Raw genomic sequence first — 12,533 nt, 5'->3', positions numbered from 1 at the left:
TATCTGTACTCATCACACAGACAACTCCAAGTTTATTCAACCACCTTTATCTTAGCTCTCAGATATTCTTTAGGCTCCACCTGATTTAGGAGAATGTAAGTTAGTTTGCTTTCATTGGCTAAATGAGTTTTGCCATGAACAAAGATTTCCACATAATAGAGAACTTGGTCATGATTAAAAAGAAATGTGAACTCTAGGTCCACAAAGGTCTGAGCTACAATTACCCCAGTTCAGACCTGTAGGAAGTAGCACTAAAAGATCACAATGCTCTATCCTCGATGCATCCTCAGAGTCCTTCCCAACTCAGCATTCCAAGAAGGTGATCAGTTCATCAGTGTTGGGATGCAAGATGACACTGATATGCCCTCTCTTTCTATGATAATTTGTTCCTCTTGTAAAGGTACATGTGGCCAAGAAATCTTAATGCAGAGCATGTATTTAGTTCTTAAAGTCCTCTACAAAGGTGAGAAAATCATTGACAATTACAGAAATTCTCCACTTTTCTATTATGCAGTAGGTTTGGGAGGACAGATTTAACATAAATCCTTAACATTTGATAAATATGTAAGCAAAAGGAGAGAGAAAAGAAAAGAGAGGGAAAGAAGAAGGAAAGAAGGAAGGAAGGGAGGAAGGAAGGGAAGAAAGAAAGGAAATACGCTATGCCTTTAGGATATGATATGAATACTTGACATTGTAACGATGCTCTGCAGAGTTGGAAGGCACATGTTATCCTCACTGGTAGATAAGTGAACATTGCTATCCTCATCCGCAGCTTAGGAAACAGAGGCTAGGAAGATCAAACTACTTTAGGCCCTATAACCACCCAGTCATGGAGTGTAATAATATCCTAGGACTGCTGTGAAGTATTACAGAGTGACATAAACAGCAGACATTTGTTGTCTCACAGTCTGGAGGGTAGAAGTCCAAGATCAAGATGTCGATGGGGCTGTGCTCCCTCTGAAAGCTCTTGGGAAGGATCTGTTCCAGGCCCTCTCCTAGCTTCTGGTAGTTCTTTGGCTTGAGATAGCATAACTCCAGTCTTCATATGACATTCTCTCTGTATGTCTGTGTCGAAATTTCCCCTTTTTATAAAGACACCAGTCATATTGGATTAGGGATCAACTACTCCAGTATAGCCTTGTCTTAAGTAATTACATCTGCAATCATCCTTGTCTTGGGTTGAATGTCTTCCAAAACTTGATCCCCACTGTAACTGTTGAGGGTGAGATATCCCATTATGGTAATTGAAAGGTGGGGCCTTCAAGAGGTGATTAGATTGTAGGATCAAGCTGTAGTGAATGGATTAAAAATGGTGGTCATAGATGTGGTTCTGAGGGCTTTACAAAGAGAGTGAATGAGGAGGTTAGGCTCTCCCTCTCTCTACTTTGCCATTTCCTGCCATGTGAGACCCCTGGGTCACTGTCGCCATCCAAGGCCTTCACCAAATGTGTTCCCTGGACTTTGGACTTCCCAGCCTTGGAAATTGTAAGCAATAAATTTTGTTTTCTTTATAAATTACCTAGTTCTAAGTATTTTGTTATAAGCAACAGAAACAGGATAATACAGTCCTATTTCCAAATAAGGATTAGAACCTCAATGTATGAATTTTGAGGGAACACAATTCAATTCCCATAGAGTGATCAAAGCCCAGCTTTCTGAAGCTGTGTGTGGAGCATTGCTTGAGTCTGAAGGGTCAATCTTTGAGCCTGCCTTAAAGGCAATAATTCCCATTATTCACAAAATTTAGCCTTTTAGATAAAATTACTCTTTTAAAAAAACATACAATAGCCCTTCACACCAAAAATCAATTATGAGATTTTTTTCCCCCACTCATTAACCTGATATATTAGCTAAATATCATGCATTTGATAACCTTAGGAAGTTCTGAATTAAAATACTAAGAAGTCAATGGAAGCTGCACACATACCCAAAAGCAGATGGAAGACCAAGAGAATCTTTGATGATGTAGTATATTTTAAATCGCTGTTACAAATTTGGAATGCATTTTTTAAAAAACCATATAGCCCTTTCTTCCTTAGTGCCAAAGGGCTGTGTGTGTTATTTTTATCCCTGCCAGAAATCATCAGTGGGCTGGAAGAATGTAGTACTGGTGACAGGGCCTGAATTTCCATTTTTAATTAAAATTCTAACTGACCCAAAGCCAGATTTCCTTCTGCACCAGAGCCCATGGAAGATCCACAGAGGAAGCAGCCTTGGAAACTACAGCAGCCATGGAGGAGCAGGCAGGAAGGGGGCTTCGCATTGAACCAGGGGACTGTCACAGCTCTTGGGAGAATACCCAGGAGGGGTGTCGACATGGCCACTCCACGGCTCCCGTTGTGTCTTACTTTCCCCACTCTTCCCAGGCTACAGATCAGCCTCGGTGGGGATCATGACTGCCCCTTCTCAAGAGCCTCTTCTGTTGTGATTCCTCACCTAGTGGGCCTACCAGTTCTCCTTCCTGACTCTCACATGTCTTTAGATGGCACCACTATTGTGAGTTACAATATTTATCACTATCGTTTGATAATATAATACTCATCATCAACATTTGTTGAGCTCTCACTCTGTATCTCACTTAATTTTCGCAACCACCCTTTAAAGTAGCATGATGCAGACTGCTACCTGTCTGTACACTCTCCACTTTATTTTGGGATAGAGCCCTGGTAGTGACTTAGGCCCACTGCCACCCAGTTGAAAGACTACATCTCTTTGCAGCTTGGTGTGGCCATATGATTTGGTTGTATCTAATGATATGTTGTGTGAAACTGCCTAAGAGTCTTAAAGTAAGTAGACTTTCATTTTTCTCTCCTTCCATCTAACTGAAATAAGCATGTAAATGTTGGAGCTCCAGCAGCCATCTTGACCCACGTGGTGTCCTTGGGAATGGAAATCATACTTAGTGGGGCAGGAGCCCAGGTGGCTGCCACGTGGTCCTGCCACACCTGCAGTAAATGCATGGCCTAACTCTCAGCTTATTTTATGTAAGAGAAAAATAAAAGTCTATCTTTTTAAAGCCACTGTTATTTGGTGCTAATGCCAAGTGGTTATTATTGTACAATTATTATTATTATTCCCATTTTACAGATGAAGAAACTGAGGTTCAGAAAAGTTAAGTCATTTACTCAAAGTCAAACATCTAAGTGGTAGTGCTAGAATAAAGTCTAACTTCGGTTCCTGTGCTCTCTCCAACATGTATTTTTTTTAAAGCCCCTTTCCCATGCTGAAAATACTGGAGCATGCTTAACTCTTCCCTCTCTGTAGCACACCCATCTCCTCCCATAGTCAGTGGCCAAGCATTGTGGATTCTGCCTCCCTCGTCCTGGCATCCACTTCCCTTCCCACTGCTCCTTCACCAAGGAGAAGCCTGTGGCTAGCTGACAGCAAACAGAGAGGAGTGCAGCCTGGAGAAGGCATGCCCTGGGCCAGGTGGGGGAGGCGGGGTTGTTTGCAGAGCAAAGAAGTGAAGGTGAACCTGCACTCCAGGCCCTGCTTCTGTTTTGACTCCAGCTGCAGCTGATTCTCTCAGGCTGAACTTGAGGGGGCAGTGCTGTTGCTGTTGAGAAGGGAGTGGAGGAGTGTGCATGCGTGTGTGTGTGTGTGTGTGTGTGTGTGTGTGCGTGCGTGTGTGTGTGTGTGTGTGTGTGTGTGTGTGTGTTAGAGGCCTGGACTCTACAAGTCAGTGAGCTGAAGTCTAAATAAAGATAAGGTGGACAACAGATTGAAATATCACAGAGGTGTCGAGGATGAGAAAGTCATTGCTACCTTCAAAAAGCGGTCTCAGAATAGCATCTTGCACCAAATGCAAAGGGTAATAAAAATAATCCCTATGTCTGGCTGAGCATGAACTCTGAACAAGTCTTCTGGGGTTCAGCTCCCAGCTACACAACTTACCAGCTGTAGTCATGAGACTTTTGGCCTCTTTCTACCTTAATTTCTATAAAATGGGATAATATTAGAACTATCTCATAGAATTATAAGGATTAAATGAAATACACGACCTGCAGAGAATAGCACCTGGCATGAGTAAGAGTTACATATGTTAGTTATTATTATTCTTTGCCAGGTTCTTCATACACATTTTATAATTTAATCCTCACAATAACCCTGTTCTCAGCCCCAATTTGACAAATGAGGACCGAGGATCAGAGAAATTACATATCTTTCCCAAGGCTGCACAGCTAGAAAGTGACACAGCTGGATGTACATGCTATAGCACTGCTCTTCCGCAGCTGCCTCTCCCTGACGATGATCTAGATGACACTTTGGGGGAACAGAGGGGGGAAGAAACATGTGAGCCACCACCTCCATATGCGTGCAGACAGTGCAAAGATCACCATCACTTCTGTTTACTTCAAATGCAGACTCTTTTTGATTTACTTTGTGAAAATCAAGTATGATTTTTAAAAAAGAAGAAAGAAAGAAAAGTCAGTATTGGGAAAATGGCACAGAATATCATTTAAACAAATGTACAGCATAGCCACAGAAGTCAGCTAACATCATGTGTCATAAGCACTAATGGGAAATTTAAGATATATGCCACGGATCTGATTTCTCACAAGATCTAAACTTGCATCTGTCAGGAAATAAACAGAATATGCACTGTACTGTGCTTTTTCCTGGCTAAAACCCTCATTTTTCTTCCACTGCCACAGTTGCTAGGAAGACAGTATATTCCCAGTATATGTGGACACTGCACAGTGTTTCAAACTTCAAGTCACACTGAGCCACTTCTCGGTTTATACCATGGGAAAATCAGTTTTTATCAGCTGAGTTTATAAGCAGGGTATAAGTGAGATCAAATCAGGCCCTTGGTGTCTTTAGATGATCTATTAGGTAATATAAATTAGATGATATTCAGGGAGATATAACCTTGAAACTCATAGCTTTATTTGCTCTTCTCATGAAGGGAAAAAAAATTCCAATTTTTCAAAATGAGAAAGGGGTTGGGTTGCATTTATAAGTATATTGATCAATATATGTTAAGAAGGAGAAGACAATTTGGGGGGTTTAACTTAGATTTTTTTTTTTTAACTTCTCCATGAGTTTTTATTAATTCACTAATTCCCTGTAGCTCAAGAGATGCTAATTAATTCAAGAAGCCATAATAGCTAATCATTGGCTAAATAAATTCAAACTGGAGAGAGTCTGACACTGGAGATACTGTTGCTCATTTTAATTAAAATTACCAATTTGTGAAGTAATGTAAATAAAGGTTATTGTATCCTTCTACTCCAGGAAATAGTAACCCTTTGTATAGCCTCCGGAGAATACAACGACACTTAAAATCTAAGAATATGTGTGGAACTTAACCAATCACTGACTTAGGATATTTATCATTGAGAGTATGTTGTTCACTGATATTATAAAACCATGTGGAATTAAGCAACCTTGACACACAAAACAGAGAAAGGCAAAGAGCTGAGAACTGCTGCCTTGAGGGAAATAGCAATCAATGTCCAAGAAACAACCAGCCCAAAATAGTTAACTTTATCAAAATTCAGGGCTACGGAGAAAGCAAATATTCCAGGTCTGAGTTTCAGTTTTTAAGGAATAAACATATGCAAATGCCCATTAGTTTTAGTAGTTTGATAGCTAAGAACTATCTCATCTTGTTAACATTCATTGCAACTGCTTGTACCCATCTGAATGTCATTTGGAGGGACAGGACAGGCTGCCTCAATATTTCATGACTACGGGGCAGGGCTCAGCCACGATGCTCACTCTGTATGCTAGCCACTGATGGAGGGCAGGAAATGCTACCCCAAAATATGGCACTTCAGCATACTGAGCATTTTAAACTGAAGCAAATTAAGAAAATCACAGAAGCAGAAAGGAAAGTCTGTCTGACCTTCTACCATCCCCTGTCTCTTGAAGACCCTCATGTGATGGGTGTCCTGCCCTAAACTGGTAGAAAAGGAATGTTAAACAGAGAGGCCAAGAAGAATCTGAACAAACAAGCCTTTTGGTCCAATCATACTTCTACACAACAGCCCGTTCTTCATCAATCTAAGCATAAAAATACAGTTTTCCCTAGGTCTTTTGGACTTCATTTTTGAAGGCTCCTGTGTCAGGTAAAACTTGTGCTAAATAAATTTGTTATGCTTTTCTCTTCTTAATCTGTCTTTGTTACAGGCTTGTCAGACATGAACCTTGCGATGGGAAGAGAAAAGATATTTCTTTTTCTCCTCTTCATCGCCCAAGCCAGCCACCCCATGAAGGCACAGTTTATGTGTGGGTGACCATACAGTGCAAGTTATCATTAAATCCAAAGCTAAGCAGCCCTGATGCTTTTGGTGGATTTGCCCTTGACCAAGGGAAACATATCTTTATTGTCCCACTAATCAGCTCAAGAGGCAGTGATGATGAAATCCTAAATCTGATTCCTAATAAAACCCCAAAAGTTTTAGAGGCAAAATGAAAAAGAAAAGCTCACAAATACCTTTTGGCCAATCATTGGGAAAGTACTTTTGCAGTTTAATCCAAAGACCTGAAAGTAGTTTAAACTTTAAAAAAAGAAAGTGACAATCATAAGGACCAAAGCAAAGTTGGCAAAATGAAAATTATTATCTTATCAAGAGGCTACTTCTGAACGGAGCTTCCTGACAAAGCATAAGCTCTGGCTGGTACTTGAACCAGATAAACTTGTTATGCAAATAGCTTTAGCCATAGGGGAAAGGGCTGATAATGAAATGACTACAAAGCCAAGCACAAATTATAGAGGTGACAAAAAACATCAGGCAGGGTCCTAGCATATGGATAAAAAGCAGGGCAGAATTTATGTGAGCATCACATTTAATTTATCATAACTAAGCTGTCAGGAGTCATGCTTTGACCAATGCATAACTAACACATATAAATGAATCAATTATCACTAATGACCAAAGCTTCAGAACCCAACAGGCTAAAGTTTTCTTTTCTTTTCTTTTTTTTTTTTTTAAACCCCCCAAACAGATTTCCTAATAGGATTTTAGACTTTTAGACCTTAAAAAAAATCTTTTCTACTGTCTCCAAATTAAGGAGGCTGGAAACAAATCTGAAAAACACAAAGCCACATCCCCCATGCTCTTCCACCTCCCTACCCCTCCTACACCCACCCACCCACATGCCCCATCCCCTGTCTACACAGCTATAATCACTAGACTACAGCCAGACGAACCTGTTCAAACCCCTGCAGCACTCAGTGAGAAGTCATACAGGTGCTTTGGTGAGTAGTGACCAGTGTGGACTAAGAAAGATCAAAATTATTGAATCGATTCTGCCAATATTTAGCAGTCACATGAAGACAGGGTATTCAAGATTTAAAAGCTGTTAAGGAATTTCTAGTTGTGTTTCTTCTTTAGAGAGAATTAGTTCACTTTCCTTTAATACAACGCACCGTGGCTCGGTCTACAATGGGAACTGAAGCATTATCTGAGTAAGTCAGGTTAAAAACATTTTTCCTAGAATTACCAGATACTCATCTTCTGTGTCCCGGTCCCTCCAATAATGAAAAGCTCATCATCTGAAGGCCTTGATCCTCCATCCTTCTTCCCCTTCCTTCTCAATATAAGCAAGATAAGCATAAAAGTAAACCAAGGGACTCTTTAAATAGACATTTCTAACCCATTGAATGTCATTGTTTACATTTAATTAGAGATTTGAATAAATACAGTGAAATAGCATTTGGTCCAACTGCATTCATTATGCTGAGCAATGGTAGCCTAGGGTAGGCAGTCTCATCTATGAAACCAAAAGATATTATTTGGGAATGCTGGGCAGATACCTATTTCAAGGTATAAAATATGACAAATCAGTCCCCAGTCTTGAGAGATATTCCTAAAAATATTGTAGAAAGAGAATTCATGGTTAAAGAATCTAAGATGGTATAGGGAAAATAGGATTGGAAGGCTGAGGTCTTTGAACACCTGTAATGTGCGAGGGGTCTTCAAAAAGCTTGTGGAAGGCTTCATATTAACTTTAATTCCATTTTTCCACAAACTTTTTGAAGTTCCTTTGTATACTACTTTCACTAATAAAACAAGATAAAGACAACTCATTAAACAAAGAGACGATGATGACATATTTCCATATCTTAAATTACTAATAAAGGATATGACCACTTAATTTCTAGTTGCCTTCCTTGGATCATTAGAAACTTTTCAGACTCTCTGTCCCCTGCAGTTTCAACAGGATGCTTTTGTGCATTGCCCCTGATCGTATGTGTACTCAAAGGCATTGTTTTCTGTGTTCAGCCCTCCATTCTTGTATTCAAGACCTTTGTAAGTCTAAAGCAACTCAGAATGACTGCATCTGGAATTCTCAGTTGGGGAAAACATAAGCCAGTTTGAAATGGCATAGAATAGGGTTTGCCATAAGGGAATATCAGTGGTAGGGAGGGATTTTATATTGTGTGTATAACTATAAAAGTTCCAACCCTGTCATAAATTATGTACCTTTATTCTCAAATCCATCCAAGCAATACTGTTTTTGGTTTAAGAACACAAACATACTTGAAAAGTATACATAAGCTAATCTTTTGTGAGTCAAATCACATTCTAGAGGCACCAGGAGAGCTTGATATGGGAAGGTGCATAAGTGAATATGTAATGAATTTTTCAGACCAACAACGTAGAAAAGGTAAATCAAGAATGCCTGTGTGCAGCAATGGAAGGAAAAGGAAAATCTTTGGATCCAGTGTTTGCCAGCAAAATCACTGGAGCCTCAGCTTCCAGATTTCTCTACCTTGAGTGGTCTGAAATGTGGTCCCAAGCCACCAGGGTGTCTTCAGCTCTCTTGTTCCCTCAATCTTTTCCTTTGGCTCTGAAACCTCAGAAAGTGGCTCTTCCTGTGCTGCTATATGAGCATCACCCTCCTGCAAGTATCTGTTGTTTCTCTCAGCATGGCCCGGCATTAATATCCTTGATTGTGGCTGCTCCTGCTGCATTTTGCAGGCAGGGAATAAACGTCAGATAGGGCTGGAAGGGCAAGGAAATGTCCTCCACCCTACATATCCCAACACAGCCTTTCTTAGTAGAGTTCTTTGAGTCCTCTCCTGAGGAACATGGTACAAGTCCAGGAGGGACTGGACAAGCAAACAATTTCAGGGACCCTGAGCTATACTGTATTTGAAATGAAAATGGAATATAGGCTCACAGCTGTTTATACAAGCCCCTGGGGGCCAAATATGCCTTGGAACTTAGAATTTTAGAAAGGTAAACAGGTACATTTACTGTATATTATGTAACATCCCCAGCAAAATCCAGGACAGCACACTGTAATCAAACAGTAATATATTTGCAGCAGAACACATGAATATTCACACTAAATAAGATAAATAAGGACTATAAATAGCCTCACATCGGTTCAGGTCATGTGCTGCCACCAAATCAGTTCATGTAAGGTCAGGTTTTGCTGCTAAATGACTTAAATACAAAAGAACTTTTATTTTTCAGAGCTCTTTGGTTTTTGGAATTGTGGATAAGGGATTGCTGATCTGTATTGTGACTGCTTAAGGAAGATGATCAAGAGACCCAGTTTGCTTCATTGTCTGGACTCTTTGTGGAAGCTAAGTCTGCACATAGGCATAAATTAGAAAAATTTGTGTTGACCCTTCCCTTCTTCCTGATTACCAGCTATTTTGGTTATTTCTTTGCTCCTCCCATGACTTCTGAAGACCTTGCTTGATAAATTTGATGCTGGGGGCACCTCTTCCCAGCTCCTCTGCCTAGGTATGGTGTGTAACACCTGGTCTAGATTCCTGCCCCCATGATTCACCGGGCCCCTAGCTTGGGACCTCGGAGCCCGCCAGCATACTGAGCATCTTCCCCAGATGTAGGACCATGTGGTTGTACGCCAGGGGCCAGGCCAAAAACCCATGATCCCAGCACTGAGCCATCCAGTTGATGTTGCTGTTGGTTTTGCTCCTGTTTTAGTTTTGTAAGTCCTGGTTGATGACAGAGCTCCCACCAGGTACATTATACCGTCAGCTGGGTTTTCATCTTGTTCTCCATAGGTTGAGCATTGATTAGGGCACATCACCTTGGTGTCCCAGGCCCAATATCCTATTTTGCCCCATTCAAACATCTTGGAATATCACAGATCCTAGAGCAAAGCCCAACTTCCAAGCCACAAAACCTCTGTTAGAGGCTGCTGCTACCTTCTGTCTTCTCTCTGGTCCCAGTACGGGCATCAAATCTTTACATGATATCCTTCATCATTAAATAAGAAGAATTGGCAACATTTGCTCCAGGACAGAGTAGGTTCTCAGATAAATGTAACCCATATGATCAGGAAGACTGATTATAGCCCAGAGCCAAATGGAACTCCTTATTTTTCAGATGCTGTAGAGGCATCTTCTGTCGTTTACTGGAACAAATTCTGGGTTATAATGTGCTAGTAGGCATAACAACTTCTAGCTCCAAGTAAATTCCACAGCTTGGCTTTCTCCAATCACTGTTCAAGGTCTTGCTAGATAAGCAATTTTCAGTGGAAGAAATACTCACTGTGAAATAAAGTGATTGAATTCCTCAGACCATTTTTCTGGATGGAGTAAAGTAGGTGGAGGATTTCTGAAAAACAAAAGCAATTTTTTTCTTAAAAAAAAAAATAAGAAAAGTTCAATTAAAGGTAAAACATCAACTTGTGTTTATAATATCATTCTAAATAGCTCTAATAACATCTATCCTGTTTCTTCCCAGATCATTCATTAGTGGCAAATTATAAAGTGCCAGCTTCTATTCCTATAGTTATTTATTTTCATGGACTGAAGGCCTACTATGTCCCCAGCCTTCTCAGGACCTGTGAGAGGTACACAGATTAGGAACATTCCTCAGGAAGTGAACCCTCTAATGGTGGGTGAGACAAGCACAGAAACCACTATACCCAAGATTGAGGATTATTCGTGCTATAAGAAAGCTGTAAACAGTGCCTACCTTTAGAGAAACAGACTTCTAATTGCACAGGATTTTCAGATCATTATGGTACCAACTGAATTAATTATGCGATGCATTTTAAGTATACTCATAAATTCAGTCACATTTCAAACTATTTCCTATGTGGCAGCTTCTGCAATAGGCACTGGAGGAAGCAAAACAGTCGAAACAAATGTTCTAGACCCCAAGAAGTTCCGGGTAGAGAGGAAGACACACATGTACTGAACAAGAGAGCAGCAGGAAGACCCTTAGGTAACCAGACCACCTCCCGGAGAAGGCAGGAATAAGGGGAAGGGAAGAGCCCTGAATCTGACTGAATATTTACCCCAAAGAGATTTAATTTTAAAACAGAAATGATTACATTATCTTTAATTGATAAACATTTTTTTCTAGCCATAAATGTAAATAGGGGCTTGTGGGCAAGTCAAATTCAGAAAATGAAGAAAGTAACATTTCTGCACACCTGAATTATGACTGCTAAATTTAAACCCATTATATGTGACCTTTGTTTTCACCTGGGTTCTAACTGCTTCCTAAAGCCATAGATTGCTCAGCTTCAATAGGCAGAAATTGGAAACAGCAAGAATTCCAGAAATAAAAGTGCATCGAATGTGACTGCAAGTTGCCTGTCAATATCCATTCTCTTCTTATTTCTTATGGTACAGTTTTTATTTTTGCCCATTGTTGCCATAATAAAGGCTACAATTTCCTCAGTTCCTTGCAGCTATATGTGGCCACATAACTGAGTTCTGGTCAATGATACATAAGTAAAATTGTCGTATGGTGTTTCCAGAAAGTCTCCTTAAAAAAGAAAAGATATTCCCCCTTCTCCTTCCCCCTTCTTGCTTCCTGGAGCATGGATGTGATGGCTGGAGCTTGAGCAGCCATTGTGGACATAAGGTGAACTTGAAAATGAAAGCTGTGAGCTAAGCATGGCAATGTGGATAGAAAACTGGACTTATGATGATACTGCAAAGCTGCCACACTGGCTCTAGAACGCTTAACCCTAGACTTCCTCAACAGGAAAGAGAAATAAACTTCCACCTTCATTAAGCCACTGTCATATGCAGCTGAGCCTAATCTTCAGTCAGATAATATTTGAGTATTAGCCTAGCACATGATTAGAACACAATTCGATAAGTGACATCCTAGAAGCACAAGCACAAAGATATGCAGCAGCATATTTAAGGGGCTACTTACTCAACCTGGGGAGTCCCAGAGACTTGATAAAGAAATTGAACTTGAGCTGGCTCCTGAACATTAGGTTGGGTTTTTCAAGATGGAGAAGGAAAGGGAAGCCATTTCAGGCTTAGGAAACAACATGTATCAAGTCACAGAGGAGTAAAGTCTGATAGGTTCCAAGAACGTGAGTAATTTTTTGAGGCTAGAATGTATATGATTCTTTTGGGTCTGAAGAGAGAGCAAGAGAAAAGGACAAGGTGGGAAGGAAGAATGACAAGAGAGGAAGTATATGATTTACCTGTTCTGCACAAGAATTTAGTTACCCTTCAGATCTTCTGATTCAAAAACCAAAAGGTAAATTATCTGTGTACCCAGCTAGAAAAAGGAGCAGTTGAAAGTCTGCTTGCTGGCCAGTACAGGGATTCTAACCCTTGACCT

General features: G+C 40.3%; 1 protein-coding gene across 1 annotated transcript in view; it reads right to left on the bottom strand.

The window, feature by feature from the left end:
* Positions 1–12,533, bottom strand: part of MYO3B (myosin IIIB) — a 386,192-nt gene that overhangs the window by 259,165 nt on the left and 114,494 nt on the right. Inside the window, exon 9 of the mRNA XM_063085773.1 lies at positions 10,485–10,550. Coding sequence (XP_062941843.1) covers positions 10,485–10,550 — 66 coding nt within the window. The remainder of the gene's footprint in view (positions 1–10,484; positions 10,551–12,533) is intronic.

The sequence above is a fragment of the Cynocephalus volans genome, chromosome 1 (genome assembly GCF_027409185.1).
Source record: "Cynocephalus volans isolate mCynVol1 chromosome 1, mCynVol1.pri, whole genome shotgun sequence".
In the NCBI taxonomy this organism is placed as follows: domain Eukaryota; kingdom Metazoa; phylum Chordata; class Mammalia; order Dermoptera; family Cynocephalidae; genus Cynocephalus; species Cynocephalus volans.
Note: the sequence above shows the minus strand (reverse complement) of the source record. Positions and strands in the feature narration are given on the sequence as shown.